Genomic DNA, 23,325 nt, shown 5'->3' on the forward strand with positions numbered 1-23,325 from the left:
CTCTGCCTCTCTCGATGACTGTGTTTTAAGGCGACCTATGATAGGAGACCTGACGATTACTGTGATATATAGCAATGCCACTAGGTTTTCAATGAAGTCCAAATTCGCTGCTTCCACTGCCCGTAATAAAGAAAAGAATGAAATATATTTTGGACGTTTGAATCAACTCGAACTCCGAAGAGAAAAGGGTTTCAATCTTTGTGAATTATCCAGGATATACATGTTTCGTTTCACAAACCCTCCGAATAAATGGCAAAGTGTATAAAAATCTCGTTTAACCGAACTTTCCTTTAAGACACGTTCACACATTCATAAAAAACAAACAAGAATACATAGTTTATCTTCTACCGTGATTGGAAAATGAATTAGGAGCAAGCAGGTGTTGGATTTTATGGAAATGATTTGACTTAGTTGTTTTTCCTTTAACTCTCTCCTTACCGATGGTTTTCAGTATTTTCCCAAAATATCAGGCTTGCCCAGCAGAAAAATCGATTTTTAAAACTTAAGCATGCTGTCTACAAAACGAATGTATGTTCTTATTAATAAAACAAAGATGATTCCTGAAAGTTTGTAATGTACAAAATAAACATGAATAAGAAAAAATGTATATTGTGTCGTAACAAATGTGACGATTTTGATGTAGGTGGTAAGGAGAGGGTTAGTGGCTTCAGCTCAATTATATTCCGATGTAACAAAAAATAAATAAATAAATTCAAAGGTTGCTGAGTATTATAGCACCAAATGTGTTGCATCTATCACTGTCGGTATGTTGGGGTAATATCTTTTTCTACAAGGTGTTAGTCACTTCCTTAACAAAATTCTCTAATAGTCGCCATTAGTATACGAATATCTGATCCTAAAGATTAAATTTTAAAACAACTTAGCATTTATAAAGAATAATAGCCCTAAAAGTGATCAAAGCACTATGTAAAGGGTCCTAACAAACAGCAACACTTCAGTATGAATCACATGACGATATTCATTCCCCCCCCCCCCCCCCCGATAGAGACAACGCTGTTAACAGCCACGTATTCATTACCTTGGTACTTTGAGAGAATAGGCTTTTAACGAAATCGGGTCGAACGCCGAACCCGAACGCCGAACCCGAACGGATATAGCCTTCTCACGTGACCATGAACGAGATCTGGATAGTGAAGACTCTCAAGCGGTATGCAGCATCGATCTAAGGTCACGTGATAGAGGATAGCTTGGGTTGCTGTTGGCTTGTGTTAGGGGAGGGGCAAGGTCAGTGTCATTCAATAGTATATAATTGTGCATGTGGCGCTCTATACAGAGAGAAAATTATAAATTGTTACGGGGGAAGGTGGGGGGAGGGGGGGGGTTGACCCACAAAACGATCGAGGTGTTGGGCTTCGGGTAGACCATGATACGAAATCAAAGAGAAAAGGCCGCTGGTACTGGATGGTGGAAATGGTTGGGGGGGGGGGGGGGGTAGTGACAATCAGCATGGGATGTATATATTAACATTAATAATATAGGCAATAGATGACCAGGGATGTGTATTGTTTGTGTGTGTGTGTGTGTGTGCGCGCGCGCGCGCGTGTGTGTGTGTGAAAGGGATTACACAAAAACACCTTTCTCTGTAGCTTCCAAATGATTACGTATACGTTAAATTTGAAACCCACATTGTTTGAATCAGCTCACTAATTAATTCCTGGGCCTTGAGATGGTGACGCAACTATTACATACAAGACCTTGCAGTCGAGAGGGCAGGGCTTTTGGGTTACACAACCACTATTTACCCATCGGTCAGCGGTACTCTTTGATGTATACAACACTCACCGCCTTTACGCAAAGCCGCCTGCCATAAATCAAGAGATGGTCTCCTAACTGTTCACAAGCGAACTGTCAAACGAGCAATCGATGATTGGATAAGAATCTCAAGATCTCATATAATAAGGTAAGTTTTGGAGAGGTGATATCCCCCACCCGTCATCGGACAGAACTTTCATTGCGTTATATCATATGAGATCTCGCCTCCTCTTTCTATTCCGGAGTGACGAGATTAGACGAGAGGACGCGAGAGAAAAAAATGGTCACGTGTTGGGCAAGTCGTTCGTTAGGCGAGCTTCGGTGTCTAACTATAACTCCGTAATGTCAAGAGCGTTTTCCAACAAACTATAAAGGCTTCCACGGTACTATTTACATCTGAAGTTGTTTCCATTTTTACCTTTTGTTTGTATTTTCGGAGTGTCTATTCGTCCTATAGGGCTACCCTTGTATTTTTACGTCCTCAGGATTCAGGCAGTCCTCACCAATTTTTACTTATCCTGTAGGTTACGAAGGATATGCCCCAGGGGAGGCGACATCATACCCGACCCAACAGAAAGAAACCCTGGCTTTCTCTGCAATAGCCGAAAATGTGGGTCACCTCCAACCGCATTCTGACAGGACATGGCAGAACCGCAGCTTGACATGCATAGAGGAATCTGAGAGAATCAGATGCATGCCGTCATTGCCAAGGAGGCCCTGAGACAATGGACCACATCGTCATCCACTGCCCAGTGACAAGCCTATCAGGAGGCTACGAGACAGTCTATAAGGCAGGAAAAGAATTTGAAGAATGGATTAAAAGATTCAAAATAGAGGTGTAGCCATTCCATACTACTACGAAGGATGTGAACATCTCTATAGATAGTATGCGCTTGGCTTAGAAGCTCATAACATTGCCATCCGGAAGTATAAAGGACCAACACACAAAACTATGTGTAACCATGAACTTTTATAGTCGGGGTAAATACAGTTTAGTGAGTGTCACTCACAAACGCGGATGGCAAAATAAATAACAAAGGCTTGAGTGACGTCATCTTCGAACTATCTATAGAATGGATCAAATTTCAGGTGTTGCCTTCCGTTGTTAATGATAAATTTAAAAAAAGTATATTGAAACTGAAAACTGTAACACAATTTTCTAACAAGATGGTTTAAGAAAAATACTCGAATTAAGAATTATCAAATGGTGTAAAATACTCATTACGTATTTAGAAAAATGTAGAACTGATAATCGGAAAACTTGTTTGGTGGTTACAAATTCATACTGAGTGGTGAGCCAAGAAATCTACTCGAGATGGAATGTTCCGTGTTTTAAAATAATAGAATATTTATTGTCGTGGTTAGACTATGTCTCAATTATCCGATGATCTATGATCTATTTACCGTATTAAAAGGGTGGGTGATAAGTGGTTCATCATTTTGTTGTGTTGTAATGATGGTGAGTGTGCGGCTATGTGGTCTTGTGGTATGAAACCCCGCTTTCGGATCGAAGGTCCTGGGTTCGAGCCTCGCGTTCGGCGGGATAGTTGACTCCTTGGAAAAGGCTCTTTACTCACAATCTCTCACCGTACTCGGGTGATAATAAGTACCTGGCCATTAACAGCGTGTCTTTGTCTGAAATTGTAATATCGCTAACCGCGTTTATGTCCCGTCCCACATGTTAAATGTTGGTTTTTGACCAGGGACCCCTTGTAAAGCGCTTTGATATTGCTCTATATTAAAGCTAATTTTGATTTAATTAATTTTTTAATTTAATTGTTATTGTCCTGGGAATGTGACAGCTCTTAAGTCGTAGAAATGAAGGAAGATAAGTAGGAGATAGAGGAGGAGGAGGACGAAGAAGAAGAAGAAGAAGAAGAAGAAGAAGAAGAAGAAGAAGAAGAAGAAGAAGAAGAAGAAGAAAGATGAGGAGGAAGAGTGGGAGGAGAAGCAGGAGGAGGAAGAGGAAGAAGATGAGGTGGAGGATGAGTAAGAATTAGAAGAAGCTAAACGAGGATAACGATGCACGGGAAGCAAAAGCAACAAAGCAGCAGGGGGAAGATGGGGGAAAAGAGAAGCCTAGGAAGGTGTAAAAGAAGGATTACGGAAACAAGAGAGAGAGAGAGAGGAGAGAGGAGAGAGAGAGAGAGAGAGGAGAGAGAGAGAGAGAGTGTATACATTGTCGCCATAGATGCTCAACTTTGTGTTTATACATTTTTATGCATGCCACGTCTGTAAACGAATTTTTTTTTTTTTTTTTTTGGATGAATAAAGTATATATTATAATTATTATTATTATTTTTATCATTATTATTATTATTATTATTATTATTATTATTATTATTTTATTATTATTATTATTATTATTATTATTATTGTTATTATTATTATTATCATTATTATTATTATTATTATTATATTATTATTATTATTATCATTATCATTATTATTATATTATTATATTATTATTATTATTATTATTATTATTATTATTATTTATTATTATCATTATCATTATTTATTATTATTATTATTATTATTATATTATTATTATTATTATTATTATTATTATTATCATTATATTATTATTATTATTATTTATTATTATTATTATATTATTATTATTATTATTATTATTATTATTATTATCATTATTATTATTATTATTATTATTATTATTATTATTATTATTATTATTATTACTAAGGACCACAAAAAAGCATCCAATTTAGTGTTAATAATTTTATTTTATTTTTTATTTTGACAAAACACCAAACAACAACAAGCTGAGCAAAAAAGTAATTTAAAAAACAAAACAAAAAACCAGTGTAACACCTGGATAACAACATCACTATGTCGTTACTCTGGGAGTTTTCAAGATGGCGGAAAAAATGGGGTGTGGTGAGAGCTGTGGATACATAACAGTTAGTGCGACCTTACTAGTACCTTTACCGTTCTACTGCCACATTATGGGAAAGCATTACACCGTAGATGTGAGACAAAGTACCGGAAAATCTATGTCGTTATTCTGGGAGTTTTCAAGATGGCGGAAAAAGGGTGTGTGGTGAGAACCGTGGATACATGACAGTGCGATGGGTGGACCATGCATGTCTCAAAAGCGTTAAAATGTGTATTTCTCTTTGTTTACAAAGGGTATAGCACTTACGTTTTTCACTCTCCAATGTGTATTGTATGTAAATTTTTTAAAAATCGTAAACAATGCTCGAACGTCATTTAACAAAAATAAGAATAGCTCAAGAACACCGAGTGCCGGTAGCTGTTTGTTTGTTTGTTTTTAAGGGTTTTACGGCGCTTGCAACACGTTAAGGTCATATCAGCGCCAGTAAAAAGGAAGAAAATGGGATAGTAAAAAGTTCTAGAATTACAATTAAAGCACAAAAGAAAAGATGAGACAAAGGGGAATTGGTTCAAATATGGAACAGATGTAGATTCCAAGAGCACACCGTCAAAGCACTTTGTTTGAAATCACCTAAAAGTCTCATCTAGACACAAGCACGGGTCCTAACTAAGAGGAATACACTCAAATGTATACACATCATATAACATAATATGTAAACTAAACATAATACAATGCATAACAGAGAGATGATTTACAAGGAAAAAAATATCATCTCCCAAAACTATAACTATAAATTCGACTGTTTCCCTCCCAGCCAAGGAACTCAGCCCAGGGTCAGGACAAAACCAAGTAATCTCATTCCAAGACAATGACAGGAAACAATTGGAAAACGGGTATGGGGGATAGAAGACACCCGCATGTACCTCCCTGCCCACTATGGGAGGTCAGGATCCCCACCCAGGATATAGGGGGATAGAAGACACAGCATGTACCTCCCTGCCCACTATGGGAGGTCAGGATCCCCACCCAGGATATAGGGGGATAGAGGACACAGCATGTACCTCCCTGCCCACTATGGGAGGTCAGGATCCCCACCCAGGATATAGGGGGATAGAAGACAGCATGTACCTCCCTGCCCACTATGGGAGGTCAGGATCCCCACCCAGGATATAGGGGGATAGAAGACACAGCATGTACCTCCCTGCCCACTATAGGAGGTCAGGATCCCCACCCAGGATATGGGGGGATAGAAGACACAGCATGTACCTCCCTGCCCACTATGGGAGGTCAGGATCCCCACCCAGGATATAGGGGGATAGAAGACACAGCATGTACCTCCCTGCCCACTATGGGAGGTCAGGATCCCTACCCAGTCAGGAGTTGTAATACCGCACATGAACACAGATGCACACATCGAGTTTTGATTTTAATTACAATCCATGCGATACTGCTGATGAGTACCAAAATTTTTATTCAAGTGTATACCAACATTTACAAGCAATTAAAATTAGTAGATCTACATCTTATAGTGTTAAAAAAGAAAAGAAAAGAAATAATAATAATAATAATAATATAATAATAATAATAATAATAATAATAATAATAATAATAATAATAATAATAATGATAATAATAATAATAATAAAAATAAAAATAATAATAATAATAATAATAATAATAATAATAATAATAATAATAATAATAATAATAATAACAACAACAGTAATAATAATAATAATAATAATAATAATAATAATAATAATAATAATAATAATAATAATAATAATATAATAATAATAATAATAATAATATAATAATAACAACAACAGTAATAATAATAATAATAATAATAATAAATAATAATAATAATATAATAATATAATAATAATAATAATAATAATAATAATAATAATAATAAAAATAATAATAATAATATAATAATAATAATAATAATAATAATAATAATAATAATAATAATATTAATAATAATAATAATAACAACAACAGTAGTAATAATAATAATAATAATAATAATAATAATAATAATAATAATAATAATAATAATAACAACAACAGAAATAATAATAATAATAATAATAATAATGATAATAATAATAATATAATAATAATAATAATAATAATAATAATAATAATAATAATAATAATAATAATAATAATAATAATAATAATAAGTTAAAAACAACAACACTCATTTTTTAAATAAATAAATACTTTTTCAAATGAAACTAATAAAGTGAAATTGTTTTCCACGCTATCCCAACATATTACAAGACAATAAATATCCATAATTAAAGACTGAGATGACAATGGTTGGGTATCAAACATTGGTGATATCAACTGCCGATTATTGTTATAACGATGTTGCTAAACAGGGTGCATGTCGCTATTTTGGGGTGTTTTTTTTTTTTATTACGAGTACTAATAATATACAGCAAAAGAAAAATAGGGATCAGAGGTCAATGTCGTTATCCAGGGGACGTAAATATTTAAAAAATGTCGTTATCCAGGGGTTGTAGAAAATGGTAGGGGCTGCCTGAAGCCTGTGACTGTGATCATGAAAATATTAATGAAAGAGTGAAAATGGAGAGGCTTCATACGGGAACAATGCAGACAATGGACGTTTCGGGTACAAGCCATTCGTCAGCACAACAATACACAATTGAGTACAGACAATACAAGTTATTTTGCATTTTATTTTATTTTGTTTTCTACGTTAATTGGTGTATTGTGCTGACGAAGGGTTTGTAGCTGAAACATTCATTGTCTGCATTGTTCCCATACGAACCCTCCACATTTTCACTCTCGTTAGTATCCAGGGGTTGCCAATATTAAAAGACGTCCTTATCCAGAGGTAGCACCGTTTTTCTAATCTCCCGAAACAATAACTATGCATTTGACTGTTTCCCTCTCAGCCAGGGCCAGGACAAAACCAAGTTATTTCATTCCAAGACAAAGACAGAAAGAAAGTTGGAAAACAGAGATAAAGGGATCCAAGACGCAATATGTACCTCCCTGTCCACTATGGGAGGTCAGGAACCCCACCCAGATGTATTTCTTGAATTATTGATTAAAGAAACGAACGTATTTTCATTATTTTTCGCTTTTTAATCACAAACTTTTTTAAAAAAGGCAAAATTATGCATAGTTCGTCTTATAGCGAGAATTAAACAATCTTAGATAAATAAATTATCGGATTTATTTTAAACAGATGGTAAATAACACACAAACACACACACACACACACAAACACACACACATACATACACTCATATATGTATATATATTGTCCCAAAATCAAATTATATATACATATATAATTTTTTTTAATCTTTTTTTTTATATTAAAAATATTTTTAAAAATAATAAAATCGTACAGGAAATTTAACATAAGCTTTACAAAATAGCTCACTCAAATGTTAATTTTGAATAATAGAACAATTAAGAGGTAAATTAGACCGATTGGCCTTTAACTCACTCAACCCTAACACCGCCTATATTATCCGTAGTTTACGGGTCACTTTTACCCCATCCGTAATTTTATTACATTTTTCTGAGACAAATTATAGGCGTTGTAGTATCAAAGCTAATGTTTTTCATTTTTACATGTTAATGATAGTTGAATAAAACTATCTGTCTATGCACATGCTCCTTTCTATATATAATAATACATTTCTTCCAATTTTGGAACGTAGCAAAAATCTCTAGGATTGAGTGAGTTAAACACCCTGTAATAGTACGATAAGGATAGAATTATAAATACCATTTAATTGTACAATATAAGCTATACATCTGTGGGTAGATAAAATATAGTTGACCTTAAATATGTTATAGTATATTGTACTGAATTATATTACAGTGGTCGTCGTTTATAAGCATGGTTCTCGGAAATCGAGACGACATGCTTATAGCCGGATTGTCCTTATAATATAAGTCATTTCTGATTTATTTTTTTTGGTTGCTAAATCCACGTTAATGCTCATATTTGAGTAAAATAACTTCTTCCTCATAGTTCCAAACAAATGCATCGGGCTACAAATGTCGCTATTAGTCCATTTTAAAAAAATATTCTTAGGTTGTTTTTTTTTTGTGTGACTAAACCCTTTCTTTACTTCAGAAAAGTGAGTGGAACAGGCACGTATGTTGATAATAACAAGAGATTGAAATGAAGTGAGTAGGAAGACATCATCATCATCATCACAGTTCAGAAAAGTGAGTGGAGCAGGCACGTATGTGATAATAACAAGAGATTGAAATGAAGTGAGTAGGAAGACAACATCATCATCATCATAGTTCAGAAAAGTGAGTGGAACAGGCAATTATGTTGATAATAACAAGAGGTTGAAATGAAGTGAGTAGGAAGACATCATCATCATCATCATACTTCAGAAAAGTGAGTGGAGCAGGCACGTATGTTGATAATAACAAGAGATTGAAATGAAGTGAGTAGGAAGACATCATCATAGTTCAGAAAAGTGAGTGGAACAGGCACGTATGTTGATAATAACAAGAGATTGAAATGAAGTGAGTAGAAAGACAACATCATCATCATCATCATTGCCTTTTCACCCTGGGTCAGGGTATAGGCCACAGACAAACAGTTTCTATCCTTCTATATCCTGAGCTAACTTTTTTATCTCGTTCCATGTCTTAACACTTCTCTGTATATCAACTTCTTTAATTAATTCAAAGCTGCTTGTTTGGCAAAGACGTCATCGGGTCAGCAGAGTCCTTTCGGCTTTGTCTGTTGTCCTTCATAAATTCTGTCATTGCAGAAACTCTTTGGTCGCCCAAGCTAAAAACTTCGTGGTGGTGATGGGGGCTCTCAAACACGCGACCCTACTAGTACCTTTACCGTTCTACGGCCACATTATGGGAAAGCATTACACCGTAGATGTGAGACAAAGTACCGGAAAATCTATGTTGTTATTCTGGGAGTTTTCAAGATGGCAGAAAAAGGATGTGTGGTGAGAGATGTTGATACATGACAGTGCGATGGGTGGACCAGGCATGTCTCAAAAGCGTTAAATGTGTATTTCTCTTTGTTTACAAAAGGTATAGCACTTAAGTTTTTCACTCTCCAATGTGTATGTATGTAATTTTTTTTTAAATCGTAAACAATGCTCGAACGTCATTTAACAAAAATAAGAATAGCTCAAGAAAACCGAGTGCCGGTAGCTGGTTGTTTGTTTGTTTGTTTGTTTGTTTGTTTGTTTTTAAGGGTTTTACGGCGCTTGCAATACATTAAGGTCATATCAGCGCCAGTAAAAAGGAAGAAAATGGGATAGTACAAAGTTCTAGAATTACAATTAAAGCACAAAAGAAAAGGTGAGACAAAGGGGAATTGGTTCAAATAGGGAACAGATGTAGATTCCAAGAGCACATCGTCAAAGTACTTAGTTTGTGATCACCTAAAAGTCTCATCCAGACACAACCACAGGTCCCAACTAAGAGGAATACACTCAAATGTATACACATCATATAACATAATATGTAAACTAAACATAATACAATGCATAACAGAGAGATGATTTACAAGGAAAAAAATATCATCTCACAAAACTATAACTATAAATTCGACTGTTTCCCTCCCAGCCAAGGAACTCCGCCCAGGGTCAGGACAAAACCAAGTAATCTCATTCCAAGACAATGACAGTGACAGGAAACAATTGGAAAACGGGTATGGGGGGATAGAAGACACAGCATGTACCTCCCTGCCCACTATGGGAGGTCAGGATCCCCACCCAGGATATAGGGTGATAGAAGACACAGCATGTACCTCCCTGCTCACTATGGGAGGTCAGGATCCCCACCCAGTCAGTAGTTGTAATACCGCACATGAACACAGATGCACACATCGAGTTTTGATTTTAATTACAATCCATGCGATACTGCTGATGAGTACCAAAAGTTTTATTCAAGTGTACCAAAATTTACAAGCACTTAAAATTAGTAGATCTACATCTTGCAGTGTTAAAAAAAATAAAATAATAATAATGATAATAATAATAATAATAATAATAATAATAATAATAATAATAATAATAATAATAATAATAATAATAATAATAATAATAATAATAATAAGTTAAAAACAACAACACTAATTTTTAAAATAAATAAATACTTTTTCAAATGAAACTAATAAAGTGAAATTGTTTTCCACGCTATCCCAACATATTACAAGACAATAAATATCCATAATTAAAGACTGAGATGACAATGGTTGGGTATCAAACATTGGTGATATCAACTGCCGATTATTGTTATAACGATGTTGCTAAACAGGGTGCATGTCGCTATTTTGGGGTGGTTTTTTTTTATTACGAGTACTAATAATATACAGCAAAAAAAAAAAAAAAATAGGGATCAGAGGTCAATGTCGTTATCCAGGGGACGTAAATATTTAAAAATGTCGTTATCCAGGGGTTGTAGAAAATGGTAGGGGCTGCCTGAAGCCTGTGACTGTGATCATGAAAATACTAATGAAAGAGTGAAAATGGAGAGGCTTCATACGGGAACAATGCAGACAATGGACGTTTCGGGTACAAACCCTTCGTCAGCACAACAATACACAATTGAGTACAGACAATACAAGTTATTTTGCATTTTATTTTATTTTTTTTTTCTACGTTAATTGGTGTATTGTTGTGCTGACGAAGGGTTTGTAGCTGAAACATTCATTGTCTGCATTGTTCCCATACGAACCCTCCACATTTTCACTCTCGTTAGTATCCAGGGGTTGTCAATATTAAAAGACGTCCTTATCCAGAGGTAGCACCGTTTTTCTAATCTTCCGAAACAATAACTATGCATTTGACTGTTTCCCTCTCAGCCAGGGCCAGGACAAAACCAAGTTATTTCATTCCAAGACAAAGACAGAAAGAAAGTTGGAAAACAGAGATAAAGGGATCCAAGACGCAGTATGTACCTCCCTGTCCACTATGGGAGGTCAGGAACCCCACCCAGATGTATTTCTTGAATTATTGATTAAAGAAACGAACGTATTTTCATTATTTTTCGCTTTTTAATCACAAACTTTAAAGAAAGGCAAAATTATGCATAGTTCGTCTTATAGCGAGAATTAAACAATCTTAGATAAATAAATTATCGGATTTATTTTAAACAGATGGTAAATAACACACAAACACACACACACACACACACACACACACATACATACACCAATATATGTATATATATTGTCCCAAAATCAAATTATATATACATATATAATTTTTTTAAATCTTTTTTTTTTATATTAAAAATATTTTTAAAAATAATAAAATCGTACAGGAAATTTATCATAAGCTTTACAAAATAGCTCACTCAAATGTTAATTTTGAATAAAAGAACAATTAAGAGGTAAATTAGACCGATTGGCCTTTAACTCACTCAACCCTAACACCGCCTATATTATCCGTAGTTTACGGGTCACTTTTACCCCATCCGTATTTTTATTACATTTTTCTGAGACAAATTATAGGCGTTGTAGTATCAAAGCTAGTGTTTTTCATTTTTACATGTTAATGATAGTTGAATAAAACTATCTGTCTATTCACATGCTCATTTCTATATATAATAATACATTTCTTCCAATTTTGGAACGTAGCAAAAATCTCTAGGATTGAGTGAGTTAAACACCCTGTAATAGTACGATAAGGATAGAATTATAAATAGGCTACCATTTAATTGTACAATATAAGCTATACATCTGTGGGTAGATAAAATATAGTTGACCTTAAATATGTTATAGTATATTGTACTGAATTATATTACAGTGGTCGTCGTTTATAAGCACGGTTCTCGGAAATCGAGACGACATGCTTATAGCCGGATTGTCCTTATAATATAAGTCATTTCTGATTTTTTTTTTTTTTTGGTTGCTAAATCCACGTTAATGCTCATATTTGAGTAAAATAACTTCTTCCTCATAGTTCCAAACAAATGCATCGGGCTACAAATGTCGCTATTAGTCCATTAAATAAAATATTCTTAGGTTGTTGTTTTTTTGTGACTAAACCTTTTCTTTACTTCAGAAAAGTGAGTGGAACAGGCACGTATGTTGATAATAACAAGAAATTGAAATGAAGTGAGTAGGAAGACAACATCATCATCATCATAGTTCAGAAAAGTGAGTGGAACAGGCACTTATGTTGATAATAACAAGAAATTGAAATGAAGTGAGTAGAAAGACAACATTATCATCATCATACTTCAGAAAAGTGAGTGGAGCAGGCACTTATATTGATAATAACAAGAAATTGAAATGAAGTGAGTAGAAAGACAACATCATCATCATCATCATCATTGCCTTTTCACCCTGGGTCAGGGTAGAGGCCACAGACAAACAGTTTCCATCCTTCTATATCCTGAGCTAACTTTTTTATCTCGTTCCATGTCTTAACACTTCTCTGTATATCAACTTCTTTAATTAATTCAAAGCTGCTTGTTTGGCAAAGACGTCATCAGGTCAGCAGAGTCCTTTCGGCTTTGTCTGTTGTCCTTCATACATTCTGTCATTGCAGAAACTCTTTGGTCGCCCAAGCTAAAAACTTCGTGGTGGTGACGGGGGCTCTCAAACACGCGACCCTACTAGTACCTTTACCGTTCTACGGCCACATTATGGGAAAGCATTACACCGTAGATGTGAGACAAAGTACCGGAAAATCTATGTCGTTATTCTGGGAGTTTTCAAGATGACAGAAAAAGGGTGTGTGGTGAGAACCGTGGATATATGACAGTGCGATGGGTGGACCATGCATGTCTAAAAAGCATTAAATGTGTATTTCTCTTTGTTTACAAACGGTATAGCACTTACGTTTTTCACTCTCCAATGTGTATGTATGTAAATTTTTTTTTAATCGTAAACAATGTTCGAACGTCATTTAACAAAAATAAGAATACCTCAAGAAAACCGAGTGCCAGTAGCTGTTTGTTTGTTTGTTTTTAAGGGTTTTACGGCGCTTGCAATACATTAAGGTCATATCAGCGCCAGTAAAAAGGAAGAAAATGGGATAGTGAAAAGTTCTAGAATTATAATTAAAGCATAAAAGAAAAGGTGAGACAAAGGGGAATTGGTTCAAATAGGGAACAGATGTAGATTCCAAGAGCACACCGTCAAAGTGCTTAATTTGAGATCACCTAAAAGTCTCATCCAGACACAAGCACAGGTCCTAACTAAGAGGAATACACTCAAATGTATACACATCATATAACATAATATGTAAACTAAACATAATACAATGCATAACAGAGAGATGATTTACAAGGAAAAAAATATCATCTCCCAAAACTATAACTATAAATTCGACTGTTGCCCTCCCAGCCAAGGAACTCCGCCCAGGGTCAGGACAAAACCAAGTAATCTCATTCCAAGACAACGACAGGAAACAATTGGAAAACGGGTATGGGGGGATAGAAGACACAGCATGTACCTCCCTGCCCACTATGGGAGGTCAGGATCCCACCCAGACATAGGGCGATAGAAGACACAGCATGTACCTCCCTGCCAACTATGGGAGGTCAGGATCCCCACCCAGGATATAGGGGGATAGAAGACACAGCATGTACCTCCCTGCCCACTATGGGAGGTCAGGATCCCCACCCAGTCAGTAGTTGTAATACCGCACATGAACACATCGAGTTTTGATTTCAATTACAATCCATGCGATACTGCTGATGAGTACCAAAATTTTTATTCAAGTGTACCAAAGTTTACAAGCACCTAAAATTAGTAGATCTACATCTTGCAGTGTTAAAAAAATAAAATAATAATAATGATAATAATAATAATAATAATAATAATAATAATAATAATAATAATAATAATAATAATAATAATAATAATAATAAGTTAAAAACAACAACACTAATTTTTTAAATAAATAAATACTTTTTCAAATGAAACTAATAAAGTGAAATTGTTTTCCACGCTATCCCAACATATTACAAGACAATAAATATCCATAATTAAAGATTGAGATGACAATGGTTGGGTATCAAACATTGGTGATATCAACTGCCGATTATTGTTATAACGATGTTGCTAAACAGGGTGCATGTCGCTATTTTGGGGTGGTTTTTTTTTATTACGAGTTCTAATAATATACAGCAAAAGAAAAACAAATAGGGATCAGAGGTCAATGTCGTTATCCAGGGGACGTAAATATTAAAAAATGTCGTTATCCAGAGGTTGTAGAAAATGGTAGGGGCTGCCTGAAGCCTGTGACTGTGATCATGAAAATACTAATGAAAGAGTGAAAATGGAGAGGCTTCATACGGGAACAATGCAGACAATGGACGTTTCGGGTACAAACCCTTCGTCAGCACAACAATACACAATTGAGTACAGACAATACAAGTTATTTTGCATTTTATTTTATTTTGTTTTCCACGTTAATTTGTGTATTGTTGTGCTGACAAAGGGTTTGTACCCGAAACATTCATTGTCTGCATTGTTCCCATACGAACCCTCTACATTTTCACTCTCGTTAGTATCCAGGGGTTGTCAATATTAAAAGACGTCGTCATCCAGAGGTAGCATTGTATTTCTAATCTACCTGTGTAGGAACTCCACTGTTAACTTAAACTTATAAGGAGTGAACATAACAGCCAAACAATAGGACTCGCTGAAGGCAAACTGCAACTTTTCCCAATTTTCACAACTCAAGGTGACATCAGCTTTACTACACAAAGAATCCATGACCAGGGGATATTCCTTACCATTGTTTGATACTATATACGCTTCCACAGCATGTCTCCTTTCATCTTCTTTGTCAAGGGAAAATCTATAACTTCCTTGGACTGGAATTGTGTACACACCTGTCTTGAGATCAAAGTAATCGAAGAATGACCTGTACATTCCTATATTGTGTGTAACAAGAGGGTTTTGCTGGTGCTCAGATGTAAAGTTCTTCAGATGGAGTTTCTGAAAGTGCGCGGTTTGCAGATACACCTCACAATGGGCTGAAAATTTAATCTGGCAGCGCAGCTCTGGGTGAAAGATTAAAATGGAAATTATCAAATACTTCACTTTGTTATAAAATTTTAAGTTTTTTAAATTTTGTGATTGTGAAGAAAATAAAGGAAAAGGAGTCACCTTGATTCAAGGTCTTTGATACTAAATTGCTGGCAATTCCTATGAACTTAACAACTTTTCACATAAAAATTGGGATAATTTAGGGGCAAAATATACATAAAGATGTGACAGTGATGATGCTGATGAGGATGATGATGATGATGAGGATGATGATGCTGATGAGGATGATGATGCTGATGAGGATGATGATGCTGATGAAGATGATGATGCTGATGAGGATGATGATGCTGATGAGGATGATGATGCTGATGAGGATGATGATGCTGATGAGGATGATGATGCTGATGAAGATGATGATGATGATAATGATTTCTTTTTTTTTATTATTAGAATTAATAGCAAAAATCGGAGAAATAATTGTAAATTAGCGGAGTTGGGACTCAGAACAAATTTCCTGAATTTTCAGACAAAATCAGGAAAGTTGGCGGCACCTACCAAAGTCAGAATCTTTGGTTGTGCAAAACCAACGTTAGGATAAACAATAAACCATAATGATCAAGCGTTTGGTATGTGACTCTTGAAGTATTCCTATATGTCTGCCTGTACTTATGTCACATCTATGCATACCTGTCTACTTGAAACATTCCAAAATCAGTAAAAAACAACTTTCATCAGTAATGAATGATAAAATCTCAGTAATACTAAACCACAAGCAGTACCTGAAACTATATTAAAGTCCCTAAAACCAACTATTAAATTCCCCAGAACCAAATTTAAGTCCAATCCCCAATTAAAGAAATATCCATCTGACTGTACAATAGTTACTTACCATCCTCACTTAGGTAATTTATGTCTGTCCCTGCTGATGCTGATGGTGCCTGTTGGTCGTGTTGTTGATGATGTTGATGCGACAACTGCTGAGGTTTCTCACTGAGTAGCTGCTGTTGTTGTTGCAGTTGACGTGGCTGTTGCTGGTTTTTCTTCTTTTGTTGCTGTTGATGTAGCTGTTGTTTCTGCTGCTGCTGTTGTTGCAGTTGTTGCAGTTGTTGCTGTTGTTTCTGCTGCTGCTGTTGTTGCAGTTGTTGCTGTTGATGTGGCTGTTGTTTCTGCTGCTGCTGCTGTTGTTGCAGTTGTTGCTGTTGATGTGGCTGTTGTTTCTGCTGCTGCTGCTGTTGTTGCAGTTGTTGCTGTTGATGTGGCTGTTGTTTCTGCTGCTGCTGCTGTTGTTGCAGTTGTTGCTGTTGATGCGGCTGTTGTTTCTGCTGCTGCTGCTGTTGTTGCAGTTGTTGCTGTTGATGTGGCTGTTGTTTCTGCTGCTGCTGCTGTTGTTGCAGTTGTTGCTGTTGATGTGGCTGTTGTTTCTGCTGCTGCTGCTGTTGTTGCAGTTGTTGCTGTTGATGTGGCTGTTGTTTCTGCTGCTGCTGCTGTTGTTGCAGTTGTTGCTGTTGTTTCTGCTGCTGCTGTTGTTGCAGTTGTTGCTGTTGATGTGGCTGTTGTTTCTGCTGCTGCTGCTGTTGTTGCAGTTGTTGCTGTTGATGTGGCTGTTGTTTCTGCTGCTGCTGCTGTTGTTGCAGTTGTTGCTGTTGATGCGGCTGTTGTTTCTGCTGCTGCTGCTGTTGTTGCAGTTGTTGCTGTTGATGGGGCTGTTGTTTCTGCTGCTGCTGCTGTTGTTGCAGTTGGTGCTGTTGATGGGGCTGTTGTTTCTGCTGCTGCTGTTGTTGTTGCAGTTGTTGCTGTTGATGGGGCTGTTGCTGTTGTTGTTTCTTCTTCTTTTGTTGCCGTTGACGTGGCTGTTGTTGTTGTTTCTGCTCTCTCCCATTTTCATATTTCTCAAGAGAGTCCTTCATTTCAGCAATATCATCATTTACAGTCGTCATCTCCTTCTTCATGCCCTTAACCTGATGGTTTTGAAAGAACAAATTTTAAATATACAAAGCCAGAGAATAAGTGTGCAAGAATTATATAATAATAATAATAATAATAATAATAATAATAATAATAATAATAATAATAATAATAATAATAATAATAATAATAATAATAATAATAATAATAATAAAAACAAAGTTGAGAATCTATGGCGACAATGTATACATATATATATATATATATATAGTCCGTTTTCTTAGCGGCAAGTTCCGTGCGTTTTGTGCACTTTTTGTAACCAGCAAACTAAGTATACAAATTGGTGCAGAAAATTATGAAGATTCGAAAAATAGGTGGCTCCAAATACCATTTTTATTGAAAAGACCTTAAAATTCGTCGCAAAGTCTAGTGAAAACGCGCACTTTGTGACGTTTTGGCGCTCGATGACAAAAGTATTAAAAAAAAAACATTCTCACCCATTAAGAACATCTTGATGTGTGGAGATATCGTGGAGATATTTTTGTTTTAATGTTTTCCATTATTATTTACCAAAAATATAGCTTTTAATTATTTTAAAACATTTTTTTTTATTCTTCTGACCGCAGAAAAAACCCCAATAAAAATTGTCCTTTTTTGCCCGTGCAACAAAACTATGAGTCATTATGTCGACCTATCCTTTACTAAGTATGTACTAGGATGTCTTAGCGCCTGTAAACGAAAAAAAACAACAACAAGAGACTAAAAAAAATATTTAAAGCAGTTAAAGAGGTTTCTTTCAACCATTGTGTACAGTACAATAATGCTAAATCGAAATGCGGTTTTGTCATCTGTCACCGCCTCTCCCTTCGAGATAACGACAGCTCCATCTACCGACAATGGCATCATGTGTTGTCTAAAAAATAACTGAGAGAATGAGTTTTGTCTTTTGAACGATGTCAACAAACCACAATTTTATTTTGTGCAATCGATATTCATTGAAAAGGTAAGGAACAATCTTTTTCATCTATTATAAATGTCTTATATCATCGTGATGTTATTTTACTTTATGCGCATGCTAGTGCGATAAGCATTGCGCAATGTATGACAAAAGAATTGAGTTGTGAAAAAAGAATTGGGTCAGATCAAAGCTGAGTCACAGTCATATCATAAGCCCCCAGGATGCAAAAGATAGAGTAAGATTATGGCCCATGCTTGGATCTGAACATATTTTTCTATCTTAGTATAATATAAGTTACATGTGCTATGTCAGTACTAAATTTAGACCCTTTTAGATTCGATTAGATATAGATTAGCCTGTCGATGATTGATGATAGAATAACGGTGTTTGTCATTACTGCTGACCGAGAAAGAAAAAAACATAACTAATTTATTATTAACTCAGTTGATCAAAAAAAGAACATCTCCACACACAATTCTACCAATACACGCTAATATTCACACACATTGCTTTACCTTTTGCATGTTCAGGTTTGGTTTTTTTAAACAATGTATTGACTTGTTTGTTATATTTCTACTTGCCAGCCTCACAGTCCTTTGTTTCCTTAAAAGCATCATGCCTGGGACCTCGTCAAATGGGAATGCTAGTTTGATTTGTTGAATGGTCAAGATTGCAAGGACTAAAGTTCCATTCTAACAGGTATTTGGAAGTATGTGTTCGTTGTGTGTGTGTGTTGATGTTGTTGTTGTTGTTTTATTGTTGTTTTGCAGAGAATCTTACCACTGAGCTATCCAAGCCCCGTCAACTAATATGTGTTTAACCTTTCTCACGCAAACACACACACAAATACACACTAACACGCATACACACACACACACACACACACACTCGCACGCACACAAACTTGTTCATTCTGTCATCTCTCAAGCTACCCTATATCGCCTTAAGATGGTAACATTTTCTGTAACTTGAGAAACTACGTAATTCACACTTTGTAGGAAATAACTTTAAATATTGTCTCTTGAGTATGTCATGGGGTTTTGATTTATTTTTCTTTCCTTCCTAGAATGCGCTAATATGGCAGGAGGAAAGAAGCGGCAGACATCCATTGTCGACTGTAAAATTCTGAACAAAGTTCCAAGACTCGATCAAGCTTCCCCTGAAATTGACTGGTCGAAGTGCCTGTTTTGTCAAGAAACCATTGAAAATTCTCCTCTCACAAACCCTAAAAAAGCAACCAAGTTAAATTGTATTGAAGACACTTATGTTGCCATTTCTGAGGATATCAAACTTTTTCATGACTCAGGTAGATTGCCAATAGCATTGAAATTCAATATTAACCAACCTGTGAAATGTCTTGCTAGTTTTTTGAGAGACAATGATGGACTTTACCATAAGAATTGCAGACACAGGTTTCATAAATCAAAACTCAAAAGGCTTGCAAAAAAGATAAATCAATGTAATAGTGAAGCAGTTGCAAGTCCTGATACAAGAGGCACATTAAACACATCACATATAAGCAAACACTGCTTGTTTTGTAAGGGTTGTGAAGGGGAATTGACTGAGGTCCGGACTCCTGCTCTTTCACAAAAAGTCTACTAGGAAGCTGTCCTTCTTTCAGATACAAGTATTCTTAGAGTATTTGGTGAGGGTGATCTTATTGCGGTGGAAGCAAAGTATCATAAGCCTTGCCTTATACTGTTCCACAGAAGAGCAGACGATTTTAGATGTAAAAATACTTCAGACAACAAATACAAAACACACATTGCAGAATGCAAACAGGATATTGTCAATTTTATTGATCAACAACAAGCTCGCACAGACACAAATGTTGTGTTTAAGCTGAATGATCTCTACAATTTACTTTTGTCAAAATTAAATGCCATAAATTTGTCGGATGTATATGTACATAAAACTAGATTCACAGAAAATTAACTATCGAGAGTTCCTTCTTTAATGGAATACAGGGATGGGCGGGAAGTCTTGCTTACTTTCAAAGAGGGGAATATTATTTCACAAGCAGCTATTTCCGATTTAGATTCAAATGATGATCTTGCAATACAAAAAGCCGTTGATATTATAAGAGCAGAAATAAGAAATCATACATTCATATCACCCCTCAATATAGATCATGATAGCATTGTCAATAGTGTACCACACAAATTAGTGAAAATTGTGAATGGCATTTGAAGTGGTCAGTGTTCGCTAAGTTTAGGTCATCAGAATCGACATACCATGACAATTTCACAGTATATCATGTTGAACCACAACAACAAAAGCCCGCAAAATTCAGGTAGCACTAGAAAACAGTTGTCCAAGGAAACCCCAATCCGCGTTTATTTAGGAGTCATGGTTTTTGCCAAAACCAGAAAGAAAGGTCTTATTGATAAACTGTCTGCTCTGGGTTTATCAATTTCCTATGCTAGGGTAAAAGATATTACAGCTGAAACTAGTAAAAGAATTTGCCAGTTCTATAAAGAGACAAGTATTTCAACATCATCCAGAGATTTGTCTGTTTGTTGTTTGACAGAGCAACCAACTTATCTGCTGTCAATGAATGAACTTTTTACAAAAAAGTCACGCCTTCGAGACAATATGCCGCCAACTCGTGAAGCTCTCAAACAGCATTTAAATCGAGCAGTTTACCAAGCTGGTTATGTATGGAAACGCTCTCTTGCTAAAGACCCTAGTCTTCCTTCCAAATCAGATTTTGGTTGGAAAGAAGATGGGATGCCAAAGTGGTCCACTTTGACTGACCTTACACATGCCTCACAAAATCTGATTAAATGTAACTGTTCATCAAAGGGATGCTCCAAAAGATGCAATTGTGTTAAGGCATCTCTTCCATGTACTCTGTTATGTGCCTGCAATGGTCAATGTTCTAGAGACAATAATTGACTTTAAACACGTTTTTCAATTGTATGTTTTCAACAATGTAATTTTAAAAAAGGGATGTAAATCTATAAAAATGCTGCTGTTAAATATGTACACAGAAAAAAATGTTTTAAATGGTTCAATTCTTCATTGAATAAATATGTATTGTACAATATATATATATATAAATTTAAACGTGTTATTTGCTATATGATAGAGATACATTGTACTCTTATGTTTGAGAGTGATTGTACGTGTGTGTCGGGAGGAGAAGGGGTACTTGCTTTGGCAGTTGAATTGTCTATTATTGTTTGTTTTTTTAAATCAAATTAATATTGCTTGATTTTAGAGGATGTGAAGATTAAAAAATGTTTTTGAAATGCATGGCATTTCAAATATATGTCAGATTCTAAACCATTTAAACAGTTTCCAGGAAGGAGATATATTTTTTTTAATTTCCTGAAAAATCCCAATTGAATTTCGTATTTTCTTATATATTTCAATAAAATTCAAATGGAAAAATATTTTCTGAGTCCAAAGTGCGCAAGGGAATAGCAAAATAACCACATCATTATAAAATATTTATAAAACCGTAAATTTTTGAGAAAAAAAAATAAAATGTTGAAAAAATGTATTTTGTCACCTTTAAAGGGCAATAACTCGTGGTTCCAGCTATATTTCAACTTGGAGCCACCTATTTTCGAAATCCTCATAAAATTCTGCACTTTGTGTGAAAATTTCATGCTGGTTACACGATTTGCACAATTTTTCCATTAAGGGAACGGACTAATATATATATATATGCAAATGCACAAAAATGTAAAAATATACAACCAAGAACCAATAGCAACACTTTATATATTAATTTGATAAATTGAGATGGGCCATACCTCGGTATATATATATACATACCGGATGGCTAAAACAAAACTGTCCCAGGTTTGGCAGTTTTCTAATTACGCCACATTGCCACAATTTTTATATAAGTTTTCTGCAACTAATATAACATTTTTTAAAATGCAAAATTTTAAGTAAATGCACCTAAATTTAATTTAAGTGTTTTTGAAATGACCCTCGCAAAATTGGCAAACTTTTGTGTTTTAATGCGAGTCTCTTTTTCTTATAACTACTCGACTATGATGGGTGCCAGACACAGTAAATTCTTCTTATGATTCATATCAATTTGACAATCAAATTAACTGAATATCGATTAAAAGATAAACAATTAATTCATATCACTTTTATCATGATATATCTTATGAAGCTTTGATATCCTTTTTATCAATTCAATTAATGGCTAAACATGGTCATTGTGGTTTGTTTGTTTTTTAAAAATTTCGGTCAGAATTGCGAGGCTTCAAATTCCGTATGCATGGATATAGCGGGACTCTGCTACAATGAGGATTATTTGCTAGTCCCACTATCCTCGTGGTCACGAAAGAGTGAAAATGGAGAGGCTTCGTATGGGAACAAAACAGACAATGGACGTTTCGGGTACAAACCCTTCGTCAGCACAACAACACACATATTAACATGGAAAATAAATAAAATATAATGCAAAAAAACTTGTATTGTCTGTACTCAATTGTGTATTGTTGTGCTGACGAATGGTTTGTACCCGAAACGTCCATTGTCTGCATTGTTCCCGTATGAAGCCTCTCCATTTTCACTCTTTCGTTAGTATTTTCATGATCACAGGCTTCAGGCAGCCCCTACCATTTTCTACAACCCCTGGATTACCGATATTTTCAGGATTTTCCCCAAAACTTCACACCCAACTAACAAGAAAATATATTTTTTATCACTCAGACACAATAGCAGTAAGGTTCTTGCGATACATAATTTCTTTAGCAAAACATGCTCTACAACACACTGTTCATTTTCTTTAAATTTTATGATGTACAAAATAAATCTGAATAAGAAAAATGTTGGATGTATCGTAACGAATGTGACAAT

At 35.2% G+C, this 23,325-nt stretch overlaps 2 protein-coding genes across 5 annotated transcripts in view; one reads left to right on the top strand and one right to left on the bottom strand.

Annotated features, from left to right (window-relative positions):
* Positions 1 to 8,579, top strand: part of LOC144960379 (protein ERGIC-53-like) — a 25,461-nt gene extending 16,882 nt beyond the window's left edge. Inside the window, exons 8-10 of the mRNA XM_078893462.1 lie at positions 719 to 764; positions 2,259 to 2,383; positions 8,511 to 8,579. Of these exons, the coding sequence (XP_078749588.1) occupies positions 719 to 764; positions 2,259 to 2,383; positions 8,511 to 8,579 (240 nt within the window). The remainder of the gene's footprint in view (positions 1 to 718; positions 765 to 2,258; positions 2,384 to 8,510) is intronic.
* Positions 6,972 to 23,325, bottom strand: part of LOC144960817 (uncharacterized) — a 27,324-nt gene continuing 10,970 nt past the window's right edge. For all 4 annotated transcript variants that reach the window (XM_078894169.1, XM_078894167.1, XM_078894166.1 and 1 more), the window contains exons 5-7: positions 16,522 to 17,590; positions 14,156 to 15,646; positions 6,972 to 10,430 (exon numbers count right to left, since the gene is read on the bottom strand). In XM_078894169.1, the coding sequence (XP_078750295.1) occupies positions 15,210 to 15,646; positions 16,522 to 17,590 (1,506 nt within the window). In that variant the 3' untranslated portion in view covers positions 6,972 to 10,430; positions 14,156 to 15,209. The remainder of the gene's footprint in view (positions 10,431 to 14,155; positions 15,647 to 16,521; positions 17,591 to 23,325) is intronic.

This window comes from Berghia stephanieae, chromosome 15, assembly GCF_034508935.2.
Source record: "Berghia stephanieae isolate SIO BIC M18660-M18661 chromosome 15, UCSD_Bste_1.3, whole genome shotgun sequence".
NCBI lineage: Eukaryota > Metazoa > Mollusca > Gastropoda > Nudibranchia > Aeolidiidae > Berghia > Berghia stephanieae.